The sequence below is a fragment of the Crinia signifera genome, chromosome 4 (assembly GCF_055691185.1).
Source record: "Crinia signifera chromosome 4, ASM5569118v1, whole genome shotgun sequence".
NCBI lineage: Eukaryota > Metazoa > Chordata > Amphibia > Anura > Myobatrachidae > Crinia > Crinia signifera.
The window spans coordinates 8232111-8250105 of record NC_139220.1 but is presented as its reverse complement, the minus strand read 5'-3'; the positions used below and the strand labels follow the sequence as shown (position 1 = coordinate 8250105).

At 49.1% G+C, this 17995-nt stretch overlaps 1 protein-coding gene across 4 annotated transcripts in view; it reads right to left on the bottom strand.

Annotated features, from left to right (window-relative positions):
• ADIPOR2 (adiponectin receptor 2) overlaps positions 1 to 16651 on the bottom strand; it is a 54269-nt gene extending 37618 nt beyond the window's left edge. For 2 of the 4 annotated variants that reach the window (XM_083180933.1, XM_083180934.1), the window contains exons 1-2: positions 5106 to 5424; positions 531 to 772 (exon numbers count right to left, since the gene is read on the bottom strand). In XM_083180933.1, the coding sequence (XP_083037059.1) occupies positions 531 to 772; positions 5106 to 5409 (546 nt within the window). In that variant the 5' untranslated portion in view covers positions 5410 to 5424. Of the gene's footprint in view, positions 1 to 530; positions 773 to 4796; positions 4928 to 5105; positions 5425 to 16475 lie in introns of those variants that run through there. The other 2 variants (XM_083180936.1, XM_083180935.1) reach the window with 2 other exon arrangements.
• Positions 16652 to 17995: the final 1344 nt, after the last annotated feature.

The window sequence follows — 17995 nt, the reverse complement described above, 5'->3', positions numbered from 1 at the left end:
TACCCAGCAGGAGAACAGGACACTATAGAGACAGCTGCTGTCACATCCACGCCGGCTGCATCAGGATGGGAATATATATAATGCACATGACATACATGTTCCCGGGTTTGCCGGTAGGCTAAGTACACAGTGTATGAATGCTGTACGTTGTCAGCCGTTTCTCATGTGATGCACACGGGAAGAGACATTAAAAGTGCGACAAAAACTTTTGCCATGATTGAAATGTACTTAACACGCTCTCCAGTCTGCGGCTCCTAATGGGAACACCAGGCCGGTCACTGCTCGGACTCACGACCTCTGTATCCGAAGCGCAAAGGACCACGCACTGGATCAGAGGATAAGTACATACACTTTGGGCACTTTACCTTACCCCCACCCCCCTATTTCTCAGCCCAATGCGTCAGAATCCGATCAAAAGGGCCCAAATCGTATAAGTGTATGGCCAGCTTTAGACATTACATTTGGATGAGACATTTGACCAATAAGCTGCTGTACCCACCAGTACATACATCCAGCATGCCGTTACTTACTTTATCCTTGGCAGGAGACGGAGGGGGGTCTGCCAGGAGGGCACACATATCATCATCGTACTGGTCATTCTGGGAGTCTGTACCCTCTGAGGTGACTGGCATGTGTCCTCTGCGCAGCCTCAGGACAGACTCCGGACTGACGCTGCACCCCTCCTGTTCACGTTCTTGTTTGTTCATGGGATGTGGGAGCCCCTCGTTATTAGTCCCCTCTCTGCACACACAGCCAGCGGCACTGGGATGATCTGCAACAAAAAGGACAGGTCACATTACACGCAGGTTCTCCTCCACAGCCAACGCTACAACTACGGTCACATCACACACCGGTTCTCCTCCACAGCCAACGCTACAACTACGGTCACATCACACGCAGGTTCTCCTCCACAGCCAACGCTACAACTACGGTCACATCACACGCAGGTTCTCCTCCACAGCCAACACTACAACTACATCACACGCTGGTTCTCCTCCACAGCCAACGCTACAACTACGGTCACATCACACGCAGGTTCTCCTCCACAGCCAACGCTACAACTACGGTCACATCACACGCAGGGTCTCCTCCGCAGCCAACGCTACAACTACGGTCACATCACACACCGGTTCTCCTCCACAGCCAACGCTACAACTACGGTCACATCACACACCGGTTCTCCTCCACAGCCAACGCTACAACTACGGTCACATCACACGCAGGTTCTCCTCCACAGCCAACGCTACAACTACGGTCACATCACACGCAGGTTCTCCTCCACAGCCAACACTACAACTACATCACACGCTGGTTCTCCTCCACAGCCAACGCTACAACTACGGTCACATCACACGCAGGTTCTCCTCCACAGCCAACGCTACAACTACGGTCACATCACACGCAGGGTCTCCTCCGCAGCCAACGCTACAACTACGGTCACATCACACGCTGGTTCTCCTCCACAGCCAACACTACAACTACATCACACGCAAGTTCTCCTCCACAGCCAACACTACAACTACGGTCACATTACACGCAGGTTCTCCTCCAGAGCCAACGCTACAACTACATCACACGCAAGTTCTCCTCCACAGCCAACACTACAACTACGGTCACATTACACGCAGGTTCTCCTCCACAGCCAACGCTACAACTACGGTCACATTACACGCAGGTTCTCCTCCACAGCCAACGCTACAACTACATCACACACAGGTTCTCCTCCACAGCCAACGCTACAACTACATCACACGCAGGTTCTCCTCCACAGCCAACGCTACAACTACGGTCACATCACACGCTGGTTCTCCTCCACAGCCAACGCTACAACTACATCACACGCTGGTTCTCCTCCACAGCCAACGCTACAACTACGGTCACATTACACGCTGGTTCTCCTCCACAGCCAACGCTACAACTACATCACACACAGGTTCTCCTCCACAGCCAACGCTACAACTACATCACACGCAGGTTCTCCTCCACAGCCAACGCTACAACTACGGTCACATCACACGCTGGTTCTCCTCCACAGCCAACGCTACAACTACATCACACGCTGGTTCTCCTCCACAGCCAACGCTACAACTACGGTCACATTACACGCTGGTTCTCCTCCACAGCCAACACTACAACTACGGTCACATCACGCGCTGGTTCTCCTCCACAGCCAACGCTACAACTACGGTCACATCACGCGCTGGTTCTCCTCCACAGCCAACGCTACAACTACGGTCACATCACACGCAGGTTCTCCTCCACAGCCAACGCTACAACTACGGTCACATCACACGCTGGTTCTCCTCCACAGCCAACGCTACAACTACATCACACGCAGGTTCTCCTCCACAGTCAACGCTACAACTACATCACACGCTGGTTCTCCTCCACAGCCAACGCTACAACTACGGTCACATTACACGCAGGTTCTCCTCCACAGCCAACACTACAACTACGGTCACATTACACGCAGGTTCTCCTCCACAGCCAACGCTACAACTACATCACACGCAGGTTCTCCTCCACAGCCAACGCTACAACTACATCACACGCAGGTTCTCCTCCACAGCCAACGCTACAACTACATCACACGCAGGTTCTCCTCCACAGCCAACGCTACAACTACATCACACGCTGGTTCTCCTCCACAGCCAACGCTACAACTACGGTCACATTACACGCAGGTTCTCCTCCACAGCCAACGCTACAACTACGGTAACATCACACGCAGGTTCTCCACAGCCAACGCTACAACTACGGTAACATCACACGCAGGTTCTCCTCCACAGCCAACGCTACAACTACGGTAACATCACACGCAGGTTCTCCTCCACAGCCAACGCTACAACTACGGTAAGATCACACGCAGGTTCTCCTCCAAAGCTAACACTACAAGTACGGAAACATCACACGCTGGTTCTCCTCCACAGCCAACACTACAACTATGGTAACATCTCACGCAGGGTCTCCTCCACAGCCAACGCTACAACTATGGTAACATCACACGCAGGTTCTCCTCCACAGCCAACACTACAAGTACGGAAACATCTCACGCAGGTTCTCCTCCACAGCCAACACTACAAGTACGGAAACATCACACGCTGGTTCTCCTCCACAGCCAACGCTACAACTACGGTCACATTACACGCAGGTTCTCCTCCACAGCCAACGCTACAACTACGGTAACATCACACGCAGGTTCTCCACAGCCAACGCTACAACTACGGTAACATCACACGCAGGTTCTCCTCCACAGCCAACGCTACAACTACGGTAACATCACACGCAGGTTCTCCTCCACAGCCAACGCTACAACTACGGTAAGATCACACGCAGGTTCTCCTCCAAAGCTAACACTACAAGTACGGAAACATCACACGCTGGTTCTCCTCCACAGCCAACACTACAACTATGGTAACATCTCACGCAGGGTCTCCTCCACAGCCAACGCTACAACTATGGTAACATCACACGCAGGTTCTCCTCCACAGCCAACACTACAAGTACGGAAACATCTCACGCAGGTTCTCCTCCACAGCCAACACTACAAGTACGGAAACATCACACGCTGGTTCTCCTCCACAGCCAACGCTACAACTACGGTAACATCACACGCAGGTTCTCCACAGCCAACGCTACAACTACGGTAACATCACACGCAGGTTCTCCTCCACAGCCAACGCTACAAGTACGGAAACATCTCACGCAGGTTCTCCTCCACAGCCAACACTACAAGTACGGAAACATCACACGCTGGTTCTCCTCCACAGCCAACGCTACAACTACGGTAACATCACACGCAGGTTCTCCACAGCCAACGCTACAACTATGGTAACATCACACGCAGGGTCTCCTCCACAGCCAACGCTACAACTATGGTAACATCACACGCAGGTTCTCCTCCACAGCCAACACTACAAGTACGGAAACATCTCACGCAGGGTCTCCTCCCCAGCCAACGCTACAACTATGGTAACATCACACGCTGGTTCTCCTTCACAGCCAACGCTACAACTACGGTAACATCACACGCAGGTTCTCCTCCACAGCCAACACTACAAGTACGGAAACATCACACGCTGGTTCTCCTCCACAGCCAACGCTACAACTACATCACACGCAGGTTCTCCTCCACAGCCAACGCTACAACTACATCACACGCAGGTTCTCCTCCACAGCCAACGCTACAACTACATCACACGCAGGTTCTCCTCCACAGCCAACGCTACAACTACATCACACGCAGGTTCTCCTCCACAGCCAACGCTACAACTACATCACACGCTGGTTCTCCTCCACAGCCAACGCTACAACTACGGTCACATTACACGCAGGTTCTCCTCCACAGCCAACGCTACAACTACGGTAACATCACACGCAGGTTCTCCACAGCCAACGCTACAACTACGGTAACATCACACGCAGGTTCTCCTCCACAGCCAACGCTACAACTACGGTAACATCACACGCAGGTTCTCCTCCACAGCCAACGCTACAACTACGGTAAGATCACACGCAGGTTCTCCTCCAAAGCTAACACTACAAGTACGGAAACATCACACGCTGGTTCTCCTCCACAGCCAACACTACAACTATGGTAACATCTCACGCAGGGTCTCCTCCACAGATAACGCTACAACTATGGTAACATCACACGCTGGTTCTCCTCCACAGCCAGCACTACAACTACAGAAACATCACATGCAGGTTCTCCACAGCCAACACTACAACAACTGAAATGAAATAAAAGGGTTAACAAAAGCCACGCGACACAGGACAAAAGCAGAGCCGGTTACCATTCTGTCCGGGGTGGCGGAACATTCTGTGAGGCCTGACACCTTCCGAGCATAGAGCGTTACTCAATGCCCCATACAGCTAATAACTATCTATTAGGATCATATAAGTTACTCATTTAGCACATGCTTGGACGATAAGATACAGGGTAACATCAGGTTCCTCCTGGTTAATCATTGCAATATAAAACTTCTGGGCACAGCGATTACTTGTTGTCATAAACTCAGATAGTTTTATTTTATACATACACGTCATCCCAGCAGCCACATGCACAAATGCAAGCCAAGCAAACATCGGCGTACAATACGTACTGTGTGGAAGGAAGTATTTAGGGAGCCTGCAGATGTGAAGGGAAATGGGGGAGGGGAGAGGGGGCAGAGAATGAGGTGCAGTATTAAGTAGTAGAAGGCTTTTCATGTCATAAACTTCATCAGCTGACTCCTGGGAACTGCAGGTTCCGAGCAGTGTCCTCGGCGCTGTACACAGCTGCTCCAGGCCGCACACATGGAGCTGCGTCTCCGAGATAACGCACAGATCGCCCATCTGGGTCCTGCCGCTTCTATAGTGGAAGTCCTGACCTCGAGACGTTTCTGCCGAGGTGGCAGGAAAGGACATATCCAAAACACACTGCCAGAGGGACACGGTCACATGCTCCCATAATTAGGAGCTTAATATGCAAAACGGTGCTCAGCATTAACGAGGAAAGGCGCTCAAGGCTGATTAACCAACTGGCAGAGCAGGGCAGGGCTTAGAGAAGAACTGGGTAGACAGCCACTTATAATATAAATGAACCAGTTGCCAGTAATTCTGGGGGCATATGCTGCACGCTTCCACATACAGCAAAGGTTCTGGCACCAAACAACATCGCAGGTCTGCAACAGTGTTCTCAGGGGGGACCGGAGATTATTATGTCACAGTAATGCCCAAATTCCAAGGGGGGTGTTAGACATTTCCTGGGAGCATCACGTCAGGAAAGTGTAAGCCGTCCAATCTGTACCATTATTAATATTGTTCAGGGGCAGTAAAATGGGAGCAGAGGGTGTGACCGCTGTACGCCAGGCCCGTTATATCAGCATTGTAGATTATATGTAACAGCACATCAGCATAACACAAAGCTTTATATAACTGTGCTCTTACTGGAAACAGACTTCCCCTCAGCGTCCAGACTCATGTCACAGACTAGACAGGCCTCGGAAATAGGAAGTAATTAGTATTAGCAAACTGAATGAACCAATAATCAAACTGGACTTCATTTTCCCAGTCACCGCTCAGGAGCAGGAACACTAATTACATACAGTTACAATTCACTAAAAAGGTCACAGTCAGGGTCCGAGCACTCAGTGACCGGCGGGAGAAGTGTCCCAAACAATCCAAGAGGCCGCACTCCGTGCCAGCGGGGTCTCTCAACAATTAAATAAAAGGACATCCAGATTTCGGGCACTTATGGAGGGTGTTTCATTCTAGCCTACAAAGGGCAGTCATTGGACAAATACACAGTCACAATCTCACTGAATTAAGTCACACATCAGCATTAATAGAGGATGGGACTAAAATACTCCTTTCACATCTCAAAAGCTGGGTCCCGGGTCCGGTGCTTTCACACTGAACCCAGACTGCTCATTACACAGAGGGCGACCAGAGTTCAACCCTCCTTATAACCCAAGTCGAATTTCCGGGATGCTCGCCCCGGGTTATAAGGTTTGGGGTATAAATAAGCTGCGATCCGTGAATATGAAGTGCGCACTTTTTACTGTGCCAATAGGAGCAAGAAGCAATAAAAACAGGACGTCTCCGGGATAAAGGAATGTGCACCAATCACCAATCGGAATGAGAAGTCTACTAGAGATCCGTGATCGTAGATCTGTAGGCAAGTGCAGCCTAGCTGTAACCAGGCTATGGACCATACAGACCATTGGGTATGTTGTGAACTACAGACCACCACGTGCAGTCCACAGACCCATCTGTCAGATATAAACCCGCACAGCTGCTGGATAAGGGATCATACTCCGGCTCAGACAGACAGAGACCCCACAGGAGGCCCAGATGGAAAGTCTGTGGTCTGATAGACGTGTGCACTCCAATATAACCCAGAGGCGACCTCAGACACTGACGCAGCACTCTGACACTGCAGATCATGGAAACCTGTCCAAATAAACCCATGTGCCCATAACAAAGGACGGTGCCATCTCCCCAACCCCTCACCTGGGCAGGAACAGGGTCCGTACTGTACAGGAGAAACTGAGGAAGCTGCCGATAAGCACACAAGGCGGTGAAACGCGTTGAGCTTTACCAAGATACCAGTCCTTTCAAGGCCTCCCCAGCCGGGTCACCCCTACAGTGGACAGCAATATCCGGTTACATCACTGGTAAAGGAGGAGAGAAACGTACCACCCACAGAATTTGCACCTGTGTGAGGAGGTCTACCCACTTTACAATCGCTGTTGGAGACCATTGACTGTGTCAGGACTGGTAACTATAATGGATTACAAATTGCCATTAAAGGAACTAACATAATGCCATATGAATTCCAAGCCTGCTATTTGCCTCAAATCTATAGCCAGCACTATATGTTTTATGTTGTTTGTCTGGTATGTGTTTATTCATTAATGTTATTGTGAAGTGCACTTCATTCATTTATATGTACAACTATTTTTAAATAAATACAATTTATTGTTCAACAATTGATTATAATATTGTTTGATCTCGACAAGACTGCGCTTCTTAAAGCGACAGCGTCCTATATTGGGACAAAGTCACTTCCTGTTTTTCCTAGTATTTTGTAAGAGGCAACACATCCTCTTCTAAAAAGCAGCAGCAGCCTTGCCTGGTACATTAAGTCTTATTTGTGATCCAAATCACCAGGTTGAATACCCCCAGCGCTCCTAGGTGCCCCTAGGGACACTCCCTCTTCCTACTGTACAGGAGAACTCTGATCACCTGTACACAGAGAGAGAACGTAGAGACAGTACAGGCTTTCCTCTGGAGGAAGGAGAATACACACAGGTGAAGTCATATTATTCATCATTATTTAGATGGCGCCACAAGGGATCACACACCCAATTACAGGGCACACAAACCAATAAGCAAAACCGTGACTTACAGCTGTATACAATAGAGGACAAGTACAGGGCACATAACCATAGTAGCTGCATCAGCAGGGGACACTGACATATGTATCAGGGGGCAGAGAACAAGGGATCCGCAGCACCCTATTACAGAGTATATAACCCTGGAGACAGTGACTTACAGCTGTATACAATAGAGGACAAGTACAGGGCACATAACCATAGCTGCATCAGCAGAGGACACTGACATAAGTATCGGGGCAGAGAACAAGGGATCCGCAGCGCCCTATTACACAGTATATAACCCAGGAGACAGTGACTTACCGCTGTATACAATAGAGGACAAGTACAGGGCACATAACCATAGCTGCATCAGCAGAGGACACTGACATATGTATCAGGGGGCAGAGAACAAGGGATCCGCAGCACCCTATTACAGAGTATATAACCCTGGAGACAGTGACTTACAGCTGTATACAATAGAGGACAAGTACAGGGCACATAACCATAGCTGCATCAGCAGAGGACACTGACATAAGTATCGGGGCAGAGAACAAGGGATCCGCAGCGCCCTATTACACAGTATATATCCCAGGAGACAGTGACTTACAGCTGTATACAATAGAGGACAAGTACAGGGCACATAACCATAGCTGCATCAGCAGAGGACACTGACATAAGTATCAGGGCAGAGAACAAGGGATCCGCAGAACCCTATTACACAGTATATAACCTAGGAGACAGTGACTTACAGCTGTAAACAATAGAGGACAAGTACAGGGCACATAACCATAGCTGTATCAGCAGGTGGCACTCACATAAGTATCAGGGGCAGAGAACAAGGGATCCGCAGCGCCCTATTACAGAGTATATAACCCAGGAGACAGTGACTTACAGCTGTATACAATAGAGGACAAGTACAGGGCACATAACCATAGCTGTATCAGCAGGTGGCACTGACATAAGTATCAGGGGCAGAGAACAAGGGATCCGCAGCGCCCAGTTATACAGTACATAAGTAAGCAGATCAGTGACTTACAGCTGTATACAATAGAGGACAAGTACAGGGTATATAACCATAGCTGCATCAGCAGGGGACACTGACATAAGTATCAGGGGGCAGAGAACAAGGGATCCGCAGCACCCTATTACAGAGTATATAACCCAGGAGACAGTGACGTACAGCTGTATACAATAGAGGACAAGTACAGGGTATATAACCATAGCTGCATCAGCAGGGGACACTGACATAAGTATAAGGGGGCAGAGAACAAGGGATCCTCAGCGCCCTATTACAGAGTATATAACCCAGGAGACAGTGACTTACAGCTGTATACAATAGAGGACAAGTACAGGGCACATAACCATAGCTGCATCAGCAGAGGACACTGACATAAGTATCAGGGGGCAGAGAACAAGGGATCCGCAGCGCCCAGTTATACAGTACATAAGTAAGCAGATCAGTGACTTACAGCTGTATACAATAGAGGACAAGTACAGGGTATATAACCATAGCTGCATCAGCAGGGGACACTGACATAAGTATCAGGGGGCAGAGAACAAGGGATCCGCAGCACCCTATTACAGAGTATATAACCCAGGAGACAGTGACGTACAGCTGTATACAATAGAGGACAAGTACAGGGTATATAACCATAGCTGCATCAGCAGGCGGCACTGACATAAGTATCAGGGGGCAGAGAACAATGGATCCGCAGCGCCCTATTACAGAGTATATAACCCAGGAGACAGTGACTTTCAGCTGAATACAATAGAGGACAAGTACAGGACACATAACCATAGCTGCATCAGCAGAGGGCACTGACATAAGTATCAGGGGGCAGAGAACAAGGGATCCGCAGCACCCTATTACACAGTATATAACCCAGGAGACAGTGACTTACAGCTGTATACAATAGAGGACAAGTACAGGGCACATAACCATAGCTGCATCAGCAGAGGACACTGACATAAGTATCAGGGGGCAGAGAACAAGGGATCAGCAGCACCCTATTACATAGTATATAACCCAGGAGACAGTGACTGACAGCTGAGTACAATAGAGGACAAGTACAGGGTACATAACCATAGCTGCATCAGCAGAGGGCACTGACATAAGTATCAGGGGGCAGAGAACAAGGGATCCGCAGCACCCTATTACACAGTATATAACCCAGGAGACAGTGACTTACAGCTGTATACAATAGAGGACAAGTACAGGGCACATAACCATAGCTGCATCAGCAGAGGACACTGACATAAGTATCAGGGGGCAGAGAACAATGGATCCGCAGCACCCTATTACACAGTATATAACCCAGGAGACAGTGACTTACAGCTGAATACAATAGAGGACAAGTACAGGGCACATAACCATAGCTGCATCAGCAGAGGACACTGACATAAGTATCAGGGGGCAGAGAACAAGGGATCCGCAGCGCCCTATTACAGAGTATATAACCCAGGAGACAGTGACTTTCAGCTGAATACAATAGAGGACAAGTACAGGACACATAACCATAGCTGCATCAGCAGAGGGCACTGACATAAGTATCAGGGGGCAGAGAACAAGGGATCCGCAGCACCCTATTACACAGTATATAACCCAGGAGACAGTGACTTACAGCTGTATACAATAGAGGACAAGTACAGGGCACATAACCATAGCTGCATCAGCAGAGGACACTGACATAAGTATCAGGGGGCAGAGAACAAGGGATCCGCAGCACCCTATTACACAGTATATAACCCAGGAGACAGTGACTTACAGCTGTATACAATAGAGGACAAGTACAGGGTACATAACCATAGCTGCATCAGCAGAGGGCACTGACATAAGTATCAGGGGGCAGAGAACAAGGGATCCGCAGCACCCTATTACACAGTATATAACCCAGGAGACAGTGACTTACAGCTGTATACAATAGAGGACAAGTACAGGGCACATAACCATAGCTGCATCAGCAGAGGACACTGACATAAGTATCAGGGGGCAGAGAACAAGGGATCCGCAGCGCCCTATTACAGAGTATATAACCCAGGAGACAGTGACTTTCAGCTGAATACAATAGAGGACAAGTACAGGACACATAACCATAGCTGCATCAGCAGAGGGCACTGACATAAGTATCAGGGGGCAGAGAACAAGGGATCCGCAGCACCCTATTACACAGTATATAACCCAGGAGACAGTGACTTACAGCTGTATACAATAGAGGACAAGTACAGGGCACATAACCATAGCTGCATCAGCAGAGGACACTGACATAAGTATCAGGGGGCAGAGAACAAGGGATCCGCAGCGCCCTATTACAGAGTATATAACCCAGGAGACAGTGACTTACAGCTGTATACAATAGAGAACAACTATAGGGCACATAACCATAGCTGCATCAGCAGGCGGCACTGACATAAGTATCAGGGGGCAGAGAACAAGGGATCCGCAGCTCCCTATTACACAGTATATAACCCAGGAGACCGTGACTTACAGCTGTATACAATAGAGGACAAGTACAGGGCACATAACCATAGCTGCATCAGCAGAGGACACTGACATAAGTATCAGGGGGCAGAGAACAAGGGATCCGCAGCTCCCTATTACACAGTATATAACCCAGGAGACAGTGACTTACAGCTGTATACCATAGAGGACAAGTACAGGGCACATAACCATAGCTGCATCAGCAGAGGACACTGACATAAGTATCAGGGGGCAGAGAACAAGGGATCCGCAGCACCCTATTACACAGTATATAACCCAGGAGACAGTGACTTACAGCTGTATACCATAGAGGACAAGTACAGGGCACATAACCATAGCTGCATCAGCAGAGGACACTGACATAAGTATCAGGGGGCAGAGAACAAGGGATCAGCAGCACCCTATTACATAGTATATAACCCAGGAGACAGTGACTTACAGCTGTATACAATAGAGGACAAGTACAGCGCACATAACCATAGCTGCATCAGCAGAGGACACTGACATAAGTATCAGGGGGCAGAGAACAAGGGATCCGCAGCTCCCTATTACACAGTATATAACCCAGGAGACAGTGACTTACAGCTGTATACAATAGAGGACAAGTACAGGGCACATAACCATAGCTGCATCAGCAGAGGACACTGACATAAGTATCAGGGGGCAGAGAACAAGGGATCCGCAGCGCCCTATTACAGAGTATATAACCCAGGAGACAGTGACGTACAGCTGTATACAATAGAGGACAAGTACAGGGCACATAACCATAGCTGCATCAGCAGGCGGCACTGACATAAGTATCAGGAGGCAGAGAACAAGGGATACGCAGCGCCCTATTACACAGTATATAACCCAGGAGACAGTGACTTACAGCTGAATACAATAGAGGACAAGTACAGGGCACATAACCATAGCTGCATCAGCAGAGGACACTGACATAAGTATCAGGGGGCAGAGAACAAGGGATCCGCAGCTCCCTATTACACAGTATATAACCCAGGAGACAGTGACTTACAGCTGTATACAATAGAGGACAAGTACAGGGCACATAACCATAGCTGCATCAGCAGGCGGCACTGACATAAGTATCAGGAGGCAGAGAACAAGGGATACGCAGCGCCCTATTACACAGTATATAACCCAGGAGACCGTGACGTACAGCTGTATACAATAGAGGACAAGTACAGGGCACATAACCATAGCAGGAAGAGCCCATAATTACGTTGGTTTTACGCTCGACCTAGAATCCGTATATAATGGCGCTGTAAACTGGGAGTGTAACAGGTATGTCCCATGCACTGTGTATGCAGAGGAGAACCAGCCGATCCATCCATCAGCCACTAGGCAGCCTAGTTACATCACTAGTTCCTTGTCAACACCGCCAGTATGCTGGTTCAGCCGGCACAATGACTGCTTCCATTATGAGTGTATGGGGAGGGGGGATCACTGATGTGCAGGAGAACCAGTTACCCTCAGTGTGTGAGCATTGCAGCAGGGAGCCCTGTGGAATAACTCTGCAATTAACCACTTAAAAAGCTCATTTACAGGAGAGAATAAAACAACTTTGCTAATGAGCGAGAGGCCAAACAACCGTATGGTCATGGTACAGGAATGAACTCGTGCGTCACTGATACTGATTGGATGAGCTTACACCTTAGTATTAATACCCTGAACACGCAACGCCCAATAACTAACAGAGGGGCGACTCTACAGGGACGGGGACCACTCCCTGCTAATTACACGGCACTGTGCTCCAGCTGCTGAATCATTCTCATGCAAGACACCAATTTCTGGGGAACAATCACCTGCCGGGACACTAAATCATGGACAGAACTCACCTGCAACCACCCAAAACCAGACTGATAGGTAAAAGCCACAATCTACCTGCATCACTGACATCACTACCAGGACCAGTCACTGACATCACTACCAGGACCGGTCAGTGACTGCTTATCACCTGCTGACAATGCTGCGCGGCTGGGAGCAGAAGGACCATTACCTAGAAGCTGGTCGTTCCAGGAGATTACACCCTTATAATATTCTCGGCCTACATGGAAATGTAGTCGTCCGCCATGTATTGGGATACACAAGGTGTCGAGCAAGAGACAACTCAGTAGAAGGGGCAGGTAACTGCTTAATTTCACACAAACCCCCCCCATGAAGAAAACCCCAGGGGCGATATCTAGCTTAGGAACTAATTTATGTCTATGCAGTTACCATATACCGCAAAGACCTCAGCAACTGCTTACACATACGCAGCACTGAGGAGGCGGAATAGCCACTTAAGTGGACCTACGGTGGCGTAGACGGCTTGCAGCAGTAATGACATTGGCACCGTGTTTCTCTACGTACATGACCGCAGCGGGCGACAGATGCACACCCTGGAAGAGGCGGTGACAAGCCCATTTTGTCGTCACTCCACGCTCCCTCCGCCCAACCCCTAGAGCTGCCTTCTGGGCCAATACTCCGCGATAACTCTGGAAGGTACCTTGGCGCGTGTGGAGTCTGACCATAAATCGCTCAGTTACGTGAACGTCAGCATTGTGTACAAACATGAATTAGGCCTTTTGTGTACAGGTGCTGTACTGTTCTTACCTGGTAAATCATACAGGTATAGAGAACAGACCTGGTGAGTGGAGCTACAAACATTAATAACACTGTACAGAGTGTACACTAATCACAGCGTAAACTTAATAGTCTGGTACCGTCTTATATTTCTGTAGCAAACTCGAATACACAGAGGATAAAGAAATGGGTCCTTTGAGAGTTACCAGACCAGGACCAATAGCAACAATCGATTGCAGCCAGGGGGTTTAAGATACCCAATTCCTGGGAAGGTAGAGCGGATGCACAGGGTATCACTGCACAGCAAAAGCGAGAGGTGTCTGATGTAAGTTCCCAGGAATGTGACAGACAAGCAGTGCATTTGTAGTACGTACGTGTGACGGATGGAAATTCTTACTCCTGTAACATGGAAAGGAGCTTTCACACATTACACACAGGAGTAAGTAAATATGGGGAAATGCAGAACTCTCCCCAGAACTGCAGGAAGCCCTTCTCAGAGGTTCTGTGACGGTCAGGAGCAAAATCTGGGGAGGTTCAAGCAGGTTTCACAGGTGAGAAGTAACGGCCTGTGGAACTCTGTGCGGGCCGCGATTTATATCAAGTGGGCTACAGAACAAGTAACGACTGATAGTATGCTTGGCTTAATAACCAAGCTGCAATGGGAAGTCCGGGTGTCACTGAACAGCGCGTTTAGCCAACAAATACACATTAGCCTGTTCAGTCCTTGTAGGGGGACTGCAACACATTTATATATAGGTGTAGTGTCCGTGAGTCTCCGAAATACTGCCATCTGCTGGCAGAGAGTGAGATTACATCTCTATCTCACACATGCACAAAGAAGGTAGCAGACTAGCTCTCGAAGCTTTTGCATCGAGCAAGCTTACTAGCACTAACATATGTATACAATAGCGACAGATTTCAATGTGCAAGTAAGATTGTGATTGGCTGACTCAGGGACAGTGTTCCACGGGTAGGAAATCTGTGACGGAGACAGGTTGTTTGGGGAGGTGCAGCAGGAATGGGGGGGGGGGGCAGATTACACATGTATGTTAAATTATGAAGAAGTCAGGACACCAGCAGCGCCTGTGCCAAGATAATATTTACAGCGCCATGCTAGGTGTCTCTGGTGATTACCCCGCCTGCCGGCCGTATCCTGACTTTCTGTACCTACAGGTTTCTGAATAACAAAGAAGTCTGTGTCTTTCCCACACTCACCGTTACCACCCTATGGAGGAACAGAAACAGGTGGGACAGGACAGGTGCAAACTCCTCAGCAGGGTGGGAACGCAGGATTCACAGAACAGGAAAATCTGCCTGTGCTGCAACTCTGTGGCTACATAGAACAGCGATCTCTACGGAACCGCAGCAGCTGATGGGCCCCAACATAGGGCGTACGCCCGCCAGGAGGGAACGGGCAGTAAGAATGTATTACATACTAACATCAGTACCTGCAGCCAGAGCATTACCCAACAGAGGTCCAGCTCTGCCTGGCAGACGGCAATTGGGAATGAGGTCACAAATCTCCACATCGGTTACAAAGTTACTGCTTGGTAGTATAGAGATGCTAGCAGTGACCGATTGCTGCTATATTGAGGCTATTTGTCCTTCAGTCACTTTACGGGTATCCAGAAGCCTGACAGACACCATCTAGCTAGAAAGTCCATAGGCTGGTATTGTCAAAAGGTTGACACAAGAAAACCGACATCCATTTGGACTCTGATTGGGTGCCTGAGTGCAGCGGAGCGACCGGGCACAGCATAGTGAGGCACCATGCCCACAAAAGAGCCATGCAAGGGGACGTACTAATTAGGGGTCCAACTGCCCAGATGTCAACATTATACCAAAAAAGAAACTCATGTCAACCCTTTTCCAGTGTCGACCCAATATAACACACCCCACTTTCGGGTGGGTAGAACAGTAAGAAACAATCACTGAAATGTAGGATTTCTATTGGGTGCGAATAAACAAATCAACTGCCTGGGTCAGAGGATTTGGGAATCCCTCACGATTCGCTGATTCCATATGAAATGTCATTGGGATTGGCGAGTCGGTAGTCACTGATAACCGATCGATGAATCGACATTAGCAGAACAGAGGATCGGGCTGTAGATGTAGGATCCTCCTTACGCGGAGTACGCACTAGGTTATACACAGCCCATGCTTATGGTAGGGTGTACCCAGAACCCAGCGGGAACTGCTCATCTGACCCGGCTGCTGCAAGGAGCTTGCCGGAAACGAGGAGTAATGATCCTGACCGCTATGTAGTAGGTACATAATCCGACAATCTTTAGGACCTTCAGGCAGAAAGGATGGGTACATTCACTCAAGACTTCAGATATTATACAGTCTCATACTGCACCACCACCTAGTACAGGCCTGGCCAACTTGCTAGCTGCTGTAAAACCACAAGTCCCAGCATGCCCTGCCACAGATCTTCCAAAACTCGCAAGCAACCGTCACAAATTACAGTTAAAATCACCGACGTATAGATCCATCAGTGCTGGAGGAATTGTAACCTCAAACATGACCCCACATACTAAATTCACTATTATTAGAACAGTCGCACTTACGGTATCCCCAAAAACTCATATTTGAAATCACGTGACAAGTTCTTGTTCCTCTTCTAGTGTCACCAATCACATGAGGCCCCGCAGCCTCTCCTGACCATCCAGAAGAACAACCCCTGTGCCGCCAGGTCTATTTCAGCCTTGTCTGATAAACCAGATCCCAAAATAAATCCCCATACAGTAGGAGGTGCCCGGGAAGAACAGACGAGTAATGAGGGATTGTGTAACAACATTCAGCGTACACTCACTCCCCCGTGGAGGAATGCAGGCGTTTCTCAGTAACGTACAGACTGGTGTTCTGCCAACACAACACAAGTTGAAAGGGATCTTTTCCTCGGGATGTTTTACACAACACTGTCTAGAAACATGCTGCGCTCTCGAAGCATTGTACAATAATTACCAGCGATTCAGCCTCGGAATACAGGGGCAGAAAAGCGTAATGCGGTACAGGAAATGGGGGCACCCATCTGTAACGCTCCCTGCCATCCCCATACATGCAGATGCGGCTCAGGCAATCACCGCTGCTGGGGTTTAATTGGCTTGAACATGTTTTAATTCCTTAAATCCTTACAGAGATATTAATGTCAAGGTCTCGCTGTGTTGAGGAGTGGCAGAGGATATCGGGGGGGGGGGGGGGGGGGGGGGGGTCGCACATTAATGTCTGTAGTCGCAAAGATGACGCAGAACACCCAACCAGTGTCTCCTTCCTCAATCTGTGGGTCCTGTATCAGTCACATTGTACATCTCGGTCAGAGCTCCATCCATTGACTCGTCTGGAGTATCTCGGACACAGGGGTGATGGCAAGCTCAGGTTTATACAGTCGCGCTCCCGCATCAGTATTCTCAGGGGGACGGGGTGCAAATAATGACTGAATATTGTAAATAACAAACCCACCAGTGTTAAAATGAAGTTACACAGAATCACTGTGCCCAGCAGCAGGCACATTACACTGTACCAGCGGTGGCATGGTTGCCATAGCTACTGAAACACATCAAGAAAAATATAAGAGCCAATGTCTGGCAAAGTACGTGCCAAAGCGCAAGGTGGGATATGATTGAAGGGTCCTACATGCGATGGTGATTCTCTAGCGGCAAGCTGGTGCTACTATCATCAGATCAGATAGGCTGGTGGGCATAAGGTAATGGCCATACGGAGAGCAGCTGACGTCCAGGGGAAGCAGGGCAAGGATGGCAGAGAGGGAACACATGCTGGAAGTCAAGCACATGGCATGAACGGGGGGGGGGTCAGTAGATCAGTGACCGGGGGGGGGGGGGGGGGGGGGGGAGTTTGCACAACAGGCAATTGATGCCATGGGAACTAGTGTAATATAGACAGAAGTCTGCAGAGATGAGAGGGCCTATGTGCCCGACCAGCAGCGGCATACACCACCCATCTAGTCAGGGGGCACCACGTGGCATCCTGGCTTTAGGATTGCAGGCATATAATCAGGGCGAGGGATGACAAACTGATGTCAGGCATCTAGCGAGAGGAAACCGGTGAGGATATACCAACAGAGATGCCA